This window comes from Miniopterus schreibersii, assembly GCF_964146895.1.
Source record: "Miniopterus schreibersii genome assembly, chromosome: 3".
Lineage (NCBI taxonomy): Eukaryota > Metazoa > Chordata > Mammalia > Chiroptera > Miniopteridae > Miniopterus > Miniopterus schreibersii.
In genome coordinates, this window is record NC_138103.1 from 77,516,336 (window position 1) to 77,533,390 (window position 17,055).

General features: G+C 53.0%; 1 protein-coding gene across 3 annotated transcripts in view; it reads right to left on the reverse strand.

The window, feature by feature from the left end:
• Positions 1–5,855: 5,855 nt before the first annotated feature.
• SLC6A3 (solute carrier family 6 member 3) overlaps positions 5,856–17,055 on the reverse strand; it is a 36,608-nt gene continuing 25,408 nt past the window's right edge. Inside the window, exons 9-15 of one of the 3 annotated variants that reach the window (XM_081132784.1) lie at positions 16,708–16,820; positions 15,462–15,590; positions 14,572–14,671; positions 12,526–12,626; positions 10,969–11,136; positions 10,278–10,349; positions 5,856–7,245 (exon numbers count right to left, since the gene is read on the reverse strand). In XM_081132784.1, coding sequence (XP_080988910.1) covers positions 7,222–7,245; positions 10,278–10,349; positions 10,969–11,136; positions 12,526–12,626; positions 14,572–14,671; positions 15,462–15,590; positions 16,708–16,820 — 707 coding nt within the window. In that variant the 3' untranslated portion in view covers positions 5,856–7,221. The remainder of the gene's footprint in view (positions 7,246–10,277; positions 10,350–10,968; positions 11,137–12,525; positions 12,627–14,571; positions 14,672–15,461; positions 15,591–16,707; positions 16,821–17,055) is intronic. The other 2 variants (XM_081132783.1, XM_081132785.1) reach the window with 2 other exon arrangements.

Below are 17,055 nucleotides of genomic sequence, written 5' to 3' on the forward strand. Positions count from 1 at the left end.
AGCACCACCCCTGAGAAAGGAAAAGGGCTGCCATTCAGGGCAGGATTTCCTAGTGTCCGCACTCACTTCTGTTGCCTGTCCATACCTGCCCGGTCTGCACCGGCGTCGGTGACCCGGGGCCCCAGCCCCCACTGGAGCCCTTGGTTCCCACCGCCGACAGCAGTGCACGTTAGCGCATTAAGGGGTGTGAGGTGTCACTCGTCAGTTGCCACCTTCTGTGGTTGGCCCGGGGACACAGCGGGACAAGCAAGGTCCGCCCTTTTCAAATACCCCTCTACTACCTTCCCCCTGGGGACACAGTGGCTTACCCGTCCTGGGCCTCACTCCTCCTGAACCCAGGCTCCCGACCACTGGTTTGCGCAGAGGGACAGAGCGGGGGATGCAGGGGCTGTGGACTCCAGTGACCAACCATCCTGGAAAATACTGGGCAGACTAGGGTGGTGTCGACGGAGGCAGGCTGCAAGAGGTGTTTTGGAGGTGAGAGCCCCGGTGCAAAAGAGGCCCGCCGCTCCTGGCGCCACAGAGAGAACACTCCTTTCCTCCGTTCCTACAGCACTGGTTATATAGACCATAACGAGCAGCGCGCTAACGACGTCGCATGCGCAGTTGCATTCTGCTGAGTCATCATTACATAAGGTTACCGTGATGCACACGTGCAGGGTGGTCGGGGTCATGGACGGGACACCGAGACCTATCAGCCCTTACCCAACACACCTGACAGGTGGTCTCTTACCTTACCCAGGGCAGGGCCCCAATCTTTGACCCTAGCTGCAAAGGCCTGCCCCCCCCACACACCTGAAACATATTTCACAAAACAGAACTTGCCCTTCTCAGGTGAGCTAACTTTGATATTTTTTATTTTGTTAAGTGTTTAAAAAGTATCGAGCCAGACTCTCTAAATTGAAGTACTCTGACATTTTCCATTCTATGTGATGATACCAAAAACTGCGGGTCCTGGCCCAGTGCAGAGGTTATTTGGCTTGGGGGCATGGATCACCTGGGAAGCAGTCAGGTGGCCCAGCCCCTCCCCCCCAGTTACCTGGCAGGCAGGGGTGGGGGGCTGGAGGGGTGGAAGCCTGTGTGTGGCTGGCTGCTCCTGTTCTGTCTTCCCAGCTCCTAGGGGAGCCTTCTGTGAAGCCAGTTATCACAGGCACACTGGGGTTGGTTTGAAGGACCCTGGTCTGTGTGGAGGGTGCAGAGCCTCAGCCTTCTCTAGTAGAATCATGTCCATGGAGGTGGCGTTCGTGACCTTGAGGCTCCTTGGAAGGAGGAGGGGAGCAGGTAGATCAGGGTGTGGCATCATTGTCCACAAGGACAACTGAACATAGGACTTGTTAATTAACTGCTTCAAAAAAGGTGACCTTTTTCTCTGCTGCCAATAATCAGGATTCAGGTAAAGGCCATGAACTTTGGGCTGGTCAGATGCATCTCTAAAGATTACAGGAGGATTGCAGAGTAAAAAGCAAAAAAGGCAAATGCAGAGGAATCTGTTTACCCTTTAAATCACCCATTTCACTGTTGCTGAACCTTAAATTAAAATGCTTCTCTCAAAGGAAAATCACAGGGCTTCTCTGGATTTAACTTGAAGATTTTGTGTCTAAAGGTCACTTGGCAAACAGCGTAAATGAGGCGGTAAAGTGCAAGGTGGACAGAGGGCCGAGACCTCCCAGTCGACAGAATTGGGGAGCACAGGCAGGTCTCCCTCCCAGGGACCTTGGTCTCTACACATGTTGGCATGAGAGGAATACACTCCTTTAGGTGCTTGGAAATGGACAGTATTAAAGAGCCTGATGCCTACTTGGAGAACACATGACAAATACAGCATTCCTATGTCTAGCCCCACAGGGGGGATCTTATATTGCACCAGAATAACAGAATTTCAGATGTAATACAGGAACTTCCACCCATCCACCTACCTGTTTATCCAACCAACTACCCCTCTATCTACCCCCCCCCATCTATTATCCTTCTTTCCACCATCCATCCATCCATCCATTTGTCATCCATCCATCAACCCAGCCACCTGCCCATCAACCACCCATCCACATACCCATCCACCCATCCCTCCATCCTTCCATCATCTAGCCATTCATAATCCATCATCCCCCACCCCGTCCATTCTTCTACCCTTCCTCTCTCCCTCCCTCCTTTCTCTCCTTCCTCCTTTCATCCACCCCTCCACCAAATATCCACGTATTCATTCATTCACTTGTTCATCTAAATACCCAACCACTAACTCATCCATCTGCAAATATATAAGTGACACTGTCCACCATGTATTGGGACTACACAAGACACTGGTAGAAGTGAATGGAACCAACTCAGGCCCTGCTCCCAGGGGAGCTCCCAGCCAACTGGGAGGAGAGACGAGGAGCACTCACCTTTTCATGGGACACCTGGGAAGAGTGGGCATTCAGGGAGCATTGACCAGGGGCCAGAACCCAGAAGTAGGGGTGGGTGCAGGCTTCCAGAGGTGATGTCCAAGAGAAGCTAGAATGGTATTAGGAGTCAGTGGTTGGAAAATGGGGGATGAGAGTGGAAAGGAGATTGTTCTAGACAGGGAACAAGTGGGAGGCTCAGGAATTTAGAGATGTGTCTAATGAGGCTGGAGCCTGGAGTGTGGTCTCAGGCACCTGAATTCCATTCAGGGTGGACCCTTTCTCTCTCTGATATCCCAAGCAGGCTCACCTGTACTAGTTTCCTGAGGCTGCTGTAACAAAGTACCACAACCTGGGTGGGGTGGGGGGCTTAAAACAACAGAAATTTATTTTATTTACGTTTAAAAAAATTTACTGTTTTTACTCCACAGTTCTGGGGTCTGAGTCTGAAATCAATCTGTTGGAAGGGCTGGTTCCTTGCACAAGGCCCTGAGACAGTCTGTTCCATGTCTCTCTCCGAGCTTCTGGAGGTAACTGGTGATCTTAGGCTTTATGGGTTTGTAGCTGCCTCACTCTCCCTTGCCCATCTCTCCCGTGGTCATCACACGGCCTTCTCCCCACTGAGTCTCTGTATCTCTCTCCTCATCTTATAAGGTTACCAGTCATATTGGATTAAGCCTTCCCCACTCCAGTATGACCTCATTTTAACTAATTACATTCCATTAAATATATTTCCCGTGTGGGAAGACCACTGCCCATCCACAACAGCTAACATTTAAAAGATGAAAGCTCCTTGCGTTAGTGAGTTTGTAGAGCAACAGGAACTCTAACACTATCTGTCCTCTAATGCTCTCATATCTCCTCTCATGCTACGTTCGAATGCTCTCCTATACTCTCTGATACTGCACTAACATAGTAGTAACGATAGACTTCCAATGAGGTGCTGGGTGTCAGGACTTCACTGAATCTGCTGGGGCACAGAAGTTAATCTCTAGTGTCCCCCATAAGTCAATGCCATCTGCTAATAGGCCCTCCCTTACAGGCTGAAATGTACTCGCCCCATGTTCACCATCGATCCTATAGTTTCCCATGATCTGTTCATGAACTCTCACAAGTGTGATGTGACAGAACAGGTATGTGCGTGTTCTGGGCACATGGTTGGAGGTGGAATTGTTGTGTTTGGGGATATACTTCTCTTTAGGCTGGAACCCCTGAGAAGCAGAGCCTGAAATGAGGGTTCCCTGATTCAGCAGAGGGGGGCTCTCAGGAGAAAATGGGAAGGAAATGGAGTAAGGGGGAGAAAGGCTAAGAATGGGCACGGTTTCTGGAGCAGCCAAGCCCAGCCTGCCCCCAGGGCGCTCTGGGGCACAGACCCATCTCAGACCAGGTCGGGGCTTTTGCACGTGGTCAGTGTTGTGCAATTGGAATCCCCATCCCTGGGCCGGCCTAAGCCCAAGCCCCAGGAGTCTCCTGGTGAGGGGCCCAGTCACCCAGGCAGTCCCCAGGGTGGTTCCATGTGTGAGCTGTGTGCACCTGCAGCAGGGGCCACACCTGATGGCAAAAGAAATCCTACATGCCAGATGGAGAGCTTGCAGGGTCTGCTACTGTGGTTCAACCTCGCAGACACACAATACTTTCTAGGTCGCATATAATTTACTCTCATGCCTGAAATGTGTTAGAGTTCCCATTGCCTGGCCTGCTCATCGATGTGGGAGTGTCTGACCTCTCCAGCTGGCCTGGTGTGGCGGGCCAAGGTGGAGTTGCATCATGGCTTACCCTGCATGTCCTGGGTTACTGATGAAGTTGAGCATCTTTTCATGGGGCTGTTGGCCATTTGGACCTGCCTCCTCTTATGTGCCTGTTCATTTTCCTGTTGGGTTGTCCCTCTTTGTCTGATTTGTAGGAATTCTTTACGTGTTCATAGTATAAGCCCATTGTCCCTTCCATTGGTGGCACAGCTCTGGGCAGCATGTGGGTGTCTGTCTCGCTGCCTAGGAGAGCCCCCAGCCTAGAAGCTTGGGATCAGGACACCGAGGAAACTCCCATTGTAACCAGCAGCTGCTGAGACAACAGCCCTCAGCAGTTCTGGGGTGGCCTGGCTCCATGGAAACGCTCCCTGGGACTGTCCAGAGAGGCATGAAGCTCCCAGGCTGTGTCCAGCTCACCACGAAGATCTCTGCTGATTGCAGTGGACCCAGTGTGAGAGTGTGTGTGTGTGCATATGCGTGCTCATGTGTGATGTGAAGCATGTATAGTGTGTGTGCTGTGTGTAGGTGTACATGCAGGTGTTCGGGTGTGGGTGTGGTATGTAGTATGTCTATGACATATGTAGCATATGTGAATGTCTATGCGAGTGACACATGCAGGATGGGTGCTGTGTGTACATGTGCATGTGTCTCTCTGTGTGGGAGGTTAGGCAAGAAAGGACAACTTGACTCCTGGGAGTTCTCCCCACCATGGAATGTGAGGCCTAGAAGCCTCCATGGGGGGCATGCGCTGTGGCCACGATCAGGCCTCTGTTTCATGAACTTGTCCCAGGGACCTGCAGGTGCCGTACTGCACCTGGACGAGGCCACTGCTGTGAGGCCATGAAGAGGTAGTCAAAGAGGACCACGCTTGCTCCTGAGGCACCGGTGACCAGGGTGCAGAGGGGACATAATGGTGCGGAGGCCTGCTCACTTTTCCCATTGGGGGCAGGTTCTGTGCCCAGCCCAGGGTCTGGGAAGCAGTAGCTGGAAGTGCTGGACAGTTGAGGCAGTTCGCCAGTATGTGGCCAAATGGGTGGAGCCAAATGGTAGACTCTGTGTAGGTCCCATGGTCTCTGGGAAAGTGAGACCCAAAGGAAATAAGCACGTTCTTTGGGGACCTGGGGCAAAAGCAATCATGCAGGGCTGGAGGGTCTGGCAGGAGTGACCCGTGTTCCACAGCCCAGTGGGAGTGGCTGGCTGCCTGACCACATGGATCACAGAATTCGCATTTATTTCAAGTGTAATGATAAACCACAGAGCTCTCCTCTAGGCTGTGGCCTGAGCTGACTGGTATCTAGAAGGACCCCTTTGGCCACAGAATGGATGAAAGACCCTCAGGGACCAAGGACAGGGAACCACTTAAAACTCTGGTGGCATGGCCCTGGAAGAGGCGCTTGGCCCAGGGCAGGGGCGTTGGTCAGACCACAGGGCTGGTGTCTGGCCATGTAGGAGCCTGCAGGGGAGCTGATGGGGCAGATGAGGGCTTGAGAGAGACAGGCGGGACAGTGCTAGGTTGGCCTGAGCCAGTGGGCACCAGGGAACCTGCAGGCACGGACCCTGGGTAGGGTCCAGGTTAAGCCCAGCAGACCTTCAGGACCCAGGCTTTGTTCCCTCTGGGCTGGGGAGGCACCAGGTGAAGAACTCACGAGGGAGTGAAGCTAGGAGCCTGAGGCAGCCAGCTGGTAAAAACAACGGGGTGGAGCAAAAATATGGCCACTCAGCCCCGGTCGTCTTTCCCACATACACTTTTATTGTTGGTGATGCTGAGTATGGACACAGACAGACATTGACAACACCAGTGTTCTACATGGAGCTCTCGATGCTCCCCGAAAGGAGGAGAGGGCAGACCCGATTCCTCTTGGCCACACTGCAGGCACTCTCCAGCTGACAGGCTAGAGCATGCCCCTGACCCTCTGGGCCCACAGTCCACTTCAGGGGATGCTGAGAAGGCTCTGCAAGGCCAGCACATGCAGGAGGACTTCTTCCTGGGGCACAGAGCTGTGCCAGAGCATATGGTCAACAGCCCGATGCATTCTGATGACCGATGGCCGCTTTCCCTCCAGGCAGACACCAGGTGCTGGAGAGCAGGCCTTGGCCAAGAGTCTTTACTTGGTTTTGCTAATATTCTCACAAACAATAACTGAAACACCAGCAAACATTTTCAGAAACCAACCCTGCATTCTGAGAATTAGTTTTGATTCACAGATAAATATGATTTTAAAAAGCCATTTCCTAACTTAAAAAGTGTTGTTACTGATGTGATGTGTGCCTAAGAGAAACAAAATTCTTGTGGGGTCTTGTTCTCAAGGTTGCAGCTCAAGGCTGCCCCTGGCAGGGTCTCAAGGCTGCCTGCCTTCGGGGCTCTGCTTGGTTGGGGCCCACCAAGCTCACTTCTGCTAGCTAGGAGCACACTTTCTCTTGGGGCCGGGGATCTACGGAGAGGTGACCATGAGCTGACTGGGGCCCACGTCATACAGGAGTGGTGCAGCCATACAGATTCCACAGTTTGTTTTTCACAGCTACAAGGAAATAAATAGCATTCCCATCACATACAGGACCCTCACCCTTGATGGCTCTGAACAGACTGCATGTGTAACTTGGAGACACAAGGCCTCCCACTTGATCACCTTTTGTGTAGTTTTTCCATTTCACCTTCTGTACAATTAGGCAAAATATGATATATATATTTTTTAATATGAGCAAAATAAATGACTCAGGAAGCTGTTGTGAGCATTGGGGCTCTCTCAGAGTGCACCTATAGTGTATTTCTTTTTGGCACACAGAGCAAGACCTGTGCTCTGGGCAGGGGCTGAGGGTTGGGTGAGCCATGTTACATGAATAGAACACAATGTTTTCTACCTGTGGGAATGGGCACAGAACTACTAAGTTACACAGCGACACAGGACGGATGGCAGGTCCTCTCCCCGTGGCACAAGAGTGTAAAAAGTCAGAAGATAAAGCTCCTGTGTGTTTCCAGTGAAGCAGAAGTTAAATGGCAGAGCAGCCCTCCTTCCTGCCCAAGCTCAGATTTTCCATCTTGGTTTGTGTCTCCCACAGTGGGACGGCTGTCCAGGGTCTTCCTTCTCCACTTCCCTCTATACCATGAGCCAGTGGCGCAGCTGCGAAGACAACGGGGTTTATTTGGAACTGAATCTGGAGGACTATAACTGACTGGTAGCTGTGAGAGGTCTCAGCAGAGAAGATGGCGAGGACACAGCCTGGGAAGCTCATGGGGGCTGTGCCTGAGGCACCCTAGACCTGATGCTTATTAACCTCATCTAAATGAGTCACCACTTGACAAAGAGAAGTCGGGGTGCAGGGCTGCAGTGACAGGCCCGCTCACTTGACAGCACACTATTAGTTGCCGGCCAGACAAACACTGCACACAAGCAAACCTGGGGCTGGTCTCAGATGACACCCCCACCAGCATGCATGTCACCTGGGGTCCCCAGAACCCTGTAGCCACTACCCTGGGACTTCTGGTCCATCCCAGGGAAAGGCTGTGCCCTGAAGTTCTATGTCATTTATGTGACCCCAACAGGTGCGGGAGCAGGCCTCATTACCCCTCAGGATGGGTGAGATCGACAGGACGGCTATTTAGTCTTCCTGCAAATGTCATCGCCTATTATGCAGCTGGGAGTTCAGCCTAATTTCGATCACAAGAAATGGCAAGAGCCATGCTTTTTAAACATTTCAAAACAAGAGCATGCAGGGCTTCTTTCTGACCCAGCCACAACAGGGATGGGAAGATGCTCAGTCTGCCACTGGTCCCACTGCAGGGCTCTTCCATCACCCACACGGGGGTAAGGGCTTTAGGGGAGCTGCAGCAACTGACGAGTAACACCAGCTCTGGCAGAGCCCTGTGCTCTGTGAAGGAGCTAGTGGGCTAGGGAGGCCATGCCTGGGACCCCAGCTCTGATCCCCAACCCTCCTCCTGGCCATGGGCAGCAGCAGCAGGTGACCTTCTCTGGAGGAAGGCATGCTGAGGGGGCATCTCAGAACTCCCACAGATTAAGATCAGGCCATGAGCTCGTGAGTAAGGAGACCAGGAATATGGCTGCAGGGGAGAGGAGTCTGGTGCAGCCAGTGAACCCCCTGGTGCTGGGGACACCAAGGCAGCTGGAATTTGCAGGACGAAGTGCCCTAGAGAGACCTGCGCAAGGAGCCCTGGGTTCCTGCCAGAGAGCACAGGGTCCCCCCGAGGGTTCAGAGCCACCCAACAGGATTAGAGGGAACAGCCTCTGAAACGCAGCCAGGATGGGAACCAGGCTTGCTATGCCAGCACAGCTGGAGAATCCCAGGCTCGTGGGGCACTGGGAACAGTACTTACGAAGGTCTCGCTTCAGTAGCAGGAAATAGCCCTACACAAAATGCTGCTCTGGTCCCACCTAATCTTAAAAAGCAAGTCTCCAAAAGATCACACTGTCCCTAAGACAACATCCCAGAGCAAAGCTCAAGAACATTTAAACGGATGCAACAATACCCAGCACCCATCAAGGTAAAACTCACAATATTTGGAACTGAATTAAAAACCACCAGACATGCAAAGGAGCAGCAAAATTCACCCTAATGAGAAAAGTCAACCAATGGAAACTGACACAAATGTTAAAATCAGCATATAAGGAAATTAAAATCGTGTTTATAACGGCACTCTATATGCTCAAAAAGTTAAGCAGAAACAGGAAATCTGTGAAAAGACCCAAAATGAACTTCCAGAGAAGAAAACTACAATGTGTGAGATGACGAATTGCCGAATTATCAGCAGATTAGATATGGCAGAGGAAACAAATTGTGAACTAAAATAAAAAGCAACAGAAAGCATATGGAATAAAACACACAGAAAAAAGAGAATTAAAGTGGCATAATACATGTAATCAGACCCCGTGGAAGAGATGGAAAATTCATAGCCTTGAAGGCTTATATCAGAAAACTGAAAGGTTGACTATTAGTGATCCAAGGTCAAAATTAAGTTGTTGAGAAAAGTATAACAGAGTAAACCGAAAGACAGAAGATAAAGAAATAATAAAGACAGAAGCAGAAATTAATGAGAAAGAAAGCAAAGCCAGAACAATAGCACCCTGCACTGCCACCTATTCTTCAAACTGTAAGAAGTGTTCTGTCTCCATACATCTCCCCACCCACCCCTGCCTAAAATCGTACCCCTTACATGGTTTCTGAGTCAGTATGGCCTCCAAGTCCTGGAAGGATTGGCCATTCAGCAGTCACAGCTGACATTAGCGCCCTGAATTGGCCCTAACCTGGTCTGGGGCCTTCTCACAAGGTGGTGGAAGAGGTGCCAAGTCACCTCCCATTGACCAGCTGTGTGACTCTGGGGTGTTCCTTAGCCTCTCTGTGCTTCAGGGGCCCCCTCTTGGCACAGAGAGTTACAACTATTGTCATAGGGTGTGAGAGTTAAAATGTGTCATACGGTTTACTCTGTCTCAACCACATTAGGACCATTTCTGCAGCTGCTCCATAGCATGTGGTAAACACATGTGGAAGCTCACGCATGCTCAGATGGCTCCCAGCTGCAAGGCGAGGAGAAAGAATAAGTCCTGCCACAGGCCTGGTATGACTTTCTCCCACCTGGAGCCTCCCCTTATCTTCCCCAGCCTCCCTGCAGCCCCACCTCGACACAGCAGCCTGAGTGACCCTGTCAAATGCCATCAGATCTGGGCTCCATCAGATCCTGGCTCCAGACCTTCTGGGGTCTCTCGCCTCCTGTAGATGACTAGCAAGGGGGCCTGGGCTGCTCCAGGTTTCTCTCCCTCTCTCATCCCCGTGAGGCAGGCAGGTTCTTTGCTGATCTTACAGTTTGCCCTGCACATCCCTCAGGGCCTTTCCCGGTGCTGTGCCCCCACCTGAAATGCAGGCCCCTCCCTTCACACAGATATCTGCTTAGATGCCACCTCCTTGGTGTGCCTCCAGTCATGCTCTGCCCCTCTCTGCTTCTCTTTCTCCCCATGCCTGATACACTTTGTCTGCTGCCCACCCCCCTCAGGTCAGGGGTTCTCAGAAGGTGGTGTCAGAGAGCATTTGCTGAATGAATAAACAAGCCTCCCAGCTTTCTGAGGGCTGTGGCTCAAGGGTGTCTTGCTCTCCAGATCCATCTGCTTCTGGCTGAGGGGATGGTGGGGAGATGAGCACTTACCGTGAACTGGCGCACCTCCCCGCTGTCCACCAGCTCGCGCTCCTTCTCGGGGGTGATGGCATAGGCCACTTTCTAGGAGAGATGAAAAGACTATGGGCATCAGCACATGCTCAGTAAGATGACTAGGCTCCGTGGTTGGCACGTGGGTGACCAGCTGCAGGAGCTGACATCTGGGTCCCCTTTGACCCTGGAGCAGAGTCTAGCACAAGTTGAAAAGGCAGATGCTGGAGGAGTTTTGTCTCCACATCAGCTTGCGGTGGGCTGAGTGAAGGTAAACCACACGTACTCCCACTGGCCCAAGTTGGGCCCCAGGGCACCTGAAACTCGCATGCCATGCCAGAGGAGAGGCACCTGCTTCCTGTCACATTCAGCTCCAGGAAGCTGGCCTTCCTTCCACCTCCTGCCCCAGTAGCCCATGCCCCAGGGCCTGGACAAAGAGTGGCTGTGCTCCTTGCTGGTCCTCCAGGGCCCATCTCTCAGCAGTTGCCATCTCTGACTCTGTGGACAGTTTTCCTCTCCAGTGTCATAGCCCTAGGGGACCCTTCCAAACCCTCACTTGTTGCAGGTACTGAGATTTTATGTGGTTTATGTTCAGAGTTTGGCTGGCAGGAGGTGAAAAGCCACTTGATGTAGTTGGTGGTCTCACGATAAGGTGACTGGGATGGGTAAGGGGTCTTGTCCACATACGCACCTCCCGCAGGGACCCAGGCAAGCTGCAGAACTTGTAGGCCGCATAGATGGGCACCATAGACATGGAGGACGCAGCAATGGCCCACCCCAGCGCGTTGGCCCACTCGGGGAAGATGTAGTTTCCGTAGTGCGGGGGCCTGAAGGTCACGATGCTGACCACGACCACAAACTGAAACCAAGGGCAGAGGTCATATGGCGGCACCTGGCTGGTGGGCAGGGGGCGCAGAGGTGGAATGGAGCCAGCATGCCAAGGCCAAGGGTATTCAGTCACCACAGCTCTAGGGGCCCAGCCCTGCAGAGCAGGGAACCCAGGCAGTGGGCCTGCTTCTTCGGCTGCTCTGTGACCCCGAGCTGCTGCCACAGGATGGAGCTCCTGAGGTGCTCATCCTCTCAGTTCTGAGTTTGACTGATGAGCATTCCCTCGGCTGTCCTTTGACAACCTCACGGCTTGCCCCATCTGGGGGACCGGAGTGTGTGGAGCAGCACAATAGCACCTCGCCTGCCTAGGGTTCACACACCCACAGTCTCCACCCTCTGGAGTGTGGGGAGATGAACATATTGGAGTCAGGCCTCAGACTCTCAGGAGGGGGTGACAAGCAGCTTCCGAGTGTTCGGGTGCAGCTCTGGGAGATGCACCATTCATATCAGATGCTGCGCTCCTGACCCCTCCCTCTTTCTCTCTCACTAGCCCTTGGGCTGGCCTATGGTGGGGTCTGCCTGAACTGCCTGTCCATCCCAGGCCTGCCCCACGTGACCGCTGGACTGGTTAGGCTGAGAGGAGAGCCAGGGCTCACGGGGTGCTGGTCTCTCTGCACAGCTCCCCAACTCTCCACTCAGACACGGACTTAGCCTTGAATGGCCATCTGGAGTCACCTGCCCAGACCTGCTGGGATAGTGTAGGTGTTGAGAGCCTTCGGGTCTCAGTCACAACTACTCAGCCCTGTTGCTGCAGCATGGAAGGAGCTGTGGGCAGCCTGTAAATGAATGGGATGGCTGTGTTTCACTAAAACAGGTACACATGGATTTGGCCCATATGATAAAAGCCAGTGAGTGGTGCCTGTGCCTGGGAGAGCCCCTGAGGGCAGAGCTGTGACAGAATCCACATCACTACGCCCTCCGGACTGAGTACTTGTTACCCTAGAAGGTCTAAATTCGATCTTGGTCCTCAAGACAAAAAAAAAAAAATCAATAACCTCACTCATCTCAGACCTCCCCTCCAATGCAGAGGTGTGATAGAATGTAGGACACATAAGGCCTTTGTTAGGGGAGATCACCCTGGATCCCATGTGAGGTTTCTCAGTGGGTCTGGTGGGGGTTGGGACACACCTTCAGGAGACCAGAGAGGATTTCAGGGACCAAACTGCCCTCCTGAAGTCCCTTGTAACCACTGACTCCACCTCAGAGACCCTAGTCTCCAGGAAGCATGGAACCCCCTCCCCCAGCCTCAAGTACATTCACTGGTTCAGGTGAAAACCTGCCTGTGGCCATCACCACTGACGCTGGGGTAGGCATGAGAGCTGGAGCAGAGCACGGACATGTACGGCCTTCGGCCCCTTACCAGAAGGAAACAGGGGCTGACGAACTTCCAGCACAGCCTCCAGTAGAGGCTGGGCCGCTGCCCAGTCATCTGCTTGATGTCATCGCTGAACTGCCGCACACCTGGGGAAGCCAAGCAGGGAGGTCAGGACAGCACTTTCCCTGAGACCCAGGCAAGCGCTGTGGTCCTTGCTGACCCGCGGGCCTGCCCCATTGGACCTCAAACTCAGAATGCCTCCTGTAGGGACCAGCCCCACTCCAGACCACCCAGTGGTCTTACTAACCAGGGAGTCCCCACACACTGGGTGACATTTGCTTCTCAATCCTGATGATCACTCAGGGAGAACTGTGGGGTACCAGCCACTCTGCCTGACCCCTCTCTACCCTCTGCTCACCTCAGGTCCTCCTCCCCATGTTCCACGTTCAGAATTCCCTCTCACACTCCAACCCCATCATCAAAATGCAGATATAGAAATGGACCTGGGGAGCAAAGGGGAGTGGAGAAGGGCAAACCCAAAGACCAGCAAAGAGGGAGTATCCCCCGAGGGCCCTGCAGCCCCTCTATACTTGGCGCCAAGAGCAGGTCCAGGGTGGCCCCGCCTGGCACTGGGCCATCAGCTTTAAGATCTACAGAGACCCTTGGGGCACTGAAAGGTTGGTGCATTCTGATGCAGTCTTACTGGAAATGCAGACTTTGTTTCATTTAGATTAGAGGGATGTGAATTGCTGTTCGGAGAAATAACGCAGATCTCTGTCTTCTGAGGCTTTGGGGAGCACGTCAGCACGTTTGGGGCACACGTGACCACTGTCCGGCCAACTTCCCTCCAGCCTCCACCAGCACAGAGTTCATAGTCATGGGGCAGGTTTGAAGCTTCTCCCTCTCATGAGGTGTTATTTTGGGGGTGGAGGAGAGATGACAATGTAAATGATAGAAAAAGTATTGACTCAAGGTTCCAATGAAAGTACAGAGTTCAATATTTCCCTTTTCTGTAGAAAAATAATTGAAAAAAATGTTGCAAACTGTCAGTCAAGCTTCTCAAAGCCAGGGCATGTTAATAGGTTGTAGTTTCCACAGCTGAGACAGAGAGCATGACCCCCTCTGTGACACGAGGGCTTGCACAAAGCTGGGGTTTGTGCAACATCAGGCCTTTAGCTCCAGCACATACATGTATGAAGCTAAGCGCCTGGTCCAGAGCTTTCATTGCCAACTCCCTCAAAGACTCCTGGCCAGGTGAGCTGAGTTGGCCCCATGACCCATTTTATGGAAGAGAAAATGGAGAGAAGAGAGGTGGGTGGCTTGCCCAGGCCAACACTCAGGAAAGGGGCAAAGTCGCCTCCAGATTTTTCTGATGCTGTTAAATGACACTCGGTCACCAACCCAGGAGGGGCTTAGAAGGCCATGGCTGCAGGCTGGGGCCAAGCCTCATCTGGGGGCCATCTGCCAAATGGCAGGCCCCAAACCTCATGGGGCTCATAGTTCTAACTTATGAAGAAGCAGCTGGACTTGGGTGGGTCTGTAGTCAGGTCGGCAGTGAAGTCCTTGAGAGGTAAGGAGTTCTGCACCAGCAGGAGCCCAAGGCATGAGCAGGGGCACTTTGAAACACAACGATTAATGAAGAGCATTTGTTAGTCACGTTCTCTGACGAGGAAAAGGCTCGACTTGTTTCTCTGGTGTGTTGGGGACTAGTGACCTCCTGGTTAGCTGGACATGGACTTCACCTCCACCAGCATTAGTGTCCCAATGTCCCAGGAAACATTCTTTCTTAAGACCCAATTAGGATGTTTTTGCAGCATAATTAAGTGGCTACACCGAATACCTCTAACTGCAGTAACGACTTTGGGGTACCATCCAGGCTGTCTTCATTGATCCAGTGGGATGACGGTTGCCAGGCCTCTCATCTCTGTGATACTGTAGTCGCCACAATTTCAGCTTCCTAGAGCTAAAATTCATCCCTTTTCAAGCCAGCTTTGCCAGAAAGGAAGCAGCACAGCCCCAAAGCAATAACACAGTGGCTTGGGTCACCTGCCGCTAAAGCACACCAGTCCCTCAGAAAGGCTTCATCCTTACCATAGAACCAGGCCACCCCAATGGCCTCGATGAGCACCCCAAAGAGGATGGATGTGCCAGCTGCGAAGTGGTCCAGCAGTGTGAAGACATAGATGCCACCCTGGAAGAGAGGGGAGTGCCTGCTGAACTCCGGTGTCTCGGTGTGGCAGGCCTGGCCCACGAAAGCCTTGCCCACGTAAGTGCTTTTCCCAAAACATAAACTTGGCCTGTGGGTTCAGTTTACAGACAGATTCTGTTTTACTCCCTATAAAGTCTGATTTGACACTAAAATTCAATCCACAAGCAACTTCTCAGGGACACATGTACTACAAAAAAATAGAAATAAAGACAACCTCGCTTCTTTCTCAGGACTCCTGGTGCCATTGGAAATGAAAGCAACCAAATGCCTAGCTTAGCAAAGCCTTTATTGAGAGAGAAGGTGACCTGGTTTCCCTGCACCCCATGGACTGGCCTCCCTCCAGCTCCACAAATCCAAGAGAAAGGTGGCTGAGCCAAGGGCACCTCCCAGGGAACTGTCCAGGTGCTGAAGTAACTCTAGACCAAGTTCCACTTGTGCCACGGCTACTCCATGTGGCCACGGATACCCTGAGCATGACCACAACTACTCTGTGTGACCATGGCTACCCTGAGTGTGACAACAGCTACTCTGTGTGACCACGGCTTCTCCATGTTACCACAGCTGCCTGTGTGTGACCATGGCCACCCTGTGACCACGGCCACCCTGAGTGTGACCACGGCCACCTGAGTATGAATACAAGTCAATGGTTGTTTTTGGGGGGGATGCAGCTCTTAGAAAAGTTGTGGCTCTGTCTGGCCTGACAGCACCAGCCTTGCCACCCAGAGCTGAGAGCTAGTGAGACATTGTCAGGTGGAGCTGAGCGTGTACGTACATTGGTGACACAGAAGAGGGAGAGAAGGAAGGTGAGCAGGACGATGAAGAGGGTGAAGAGCTCCCGGTGCCTGTGCAGCAGCTGGAACTCATCGATGAGCCCGGTGATCACTGACTCCATCCCGCCCATCTGCAGCCAACACAGAGCAGGGGACATGCTGGGAGGCATTCAGTACCACACCCGGGTGCGATTTACATGTAATTCAGTGGATGTTCACCCGCAAAATGGATATGGAGTGGGAACTGCATGGAGTCCAGGGTACAGAAGGCCCTAAAGACAAGACAGCCCTCAGGAGGGCTTCTCTCATGACAAGGCCATTGGAGAGAGAGGACTGGGGGTGGACGCTCCATCCACTGGTGGTTACTTTCTCAGCCACTATGAAGTCCTGGGGGTAGGGGAGAACTGCTATGTTACTAACATACAAAGCCTTCCTGATTCTGAGTGCCATGGTTCATGTTGCCCACGAGGCCCTGGCTGCCTGGGGATCCTCTTTGCCCCACTCTGTCGAGACCACCTCCCCCAGAAGTGCTGTCATGGCTGCATCCCCACCAGACACGAGGTTCAATGGTGTGGTCCACTGAGGGCTGGTAGGAGAGGAGGTGAAGGGCTATGGAGCCTGACCAGTGTTCTCATGGGGAGGAACTCTGCACTCTCCAGGAAGCTCAGGTGAACCAGGACAGTCACGAGGACCTTGAGATCTTAGCTGTTGGTCATGAGCAGGCAATGGGGAAGGAGGCTGAGGAAGTCCAGGGAGCTCAGGGCTGAATGAGGCCCACCATCCGCCCCCTTAGCACACACCACACACATAGCCACACACACATATGAAGGGCCACACATAAGACACCTGGGCCTGGGCTGCTGCTGGAGACTTTTGCTGCCCTATCTTGCAAATGCAGCCATCATCCTGGGGGCTAAGGGGTCAGGAAACGTGATGAGTCCTGAGGAACCTGCCATGATTCTGGTCACATCACCCTGTTTTCCTGTGCAGCCCTCTTGCTTTAGAGTCCATGGTGGCTCAGGCAGAGGTGGAGCTGGTGCCTCCCCGAATGGAAAAAGGAGTAAGTTGGTCCGAACACTCCATCCCAGGAAGGGTTTCAAGTAATCCCGAGACCACTCCCTACCACCCATGTGGGGCTCTGTGTGAACACAGAAACCTCAGGGGAACCCCAGGGAGCGCCTGTGGCTGCAGATGAGCTTGGCTGTCATGGGTGGGGCCCCGGGCATGGGAAATGCCGATGTCACTCACAGCGCTGTCGATCCCCAGGGTGAGCAGCATGATGAAGAAAACCACAGCCCAGGCCGAGGACAGTGGGAGCGTGGCGAGCGCCTCGGGGTAGATGATGAAAATTAGCCCTGGCCCTGAAAGCAGAACCCCTGGTTGCCGCCAAGTGCCACTTCAAGTTTACACCCTCTTCTCCAGCCCCAGGAAGCCAACTCAGCCCCCTTCAAGTGCCTCTAGATTCAGTAGCACAAAGTCTTTCCCATCGCCGCCTGTCCTGTCCTCCCTCCTGGCTCTGGACTCCAGGGGCCGCAGCCCTGCTCCACCTCCCTCTTTACAGGCTGGGGGGGCTCTGGGGGAGGAGAGGGAGGAGCT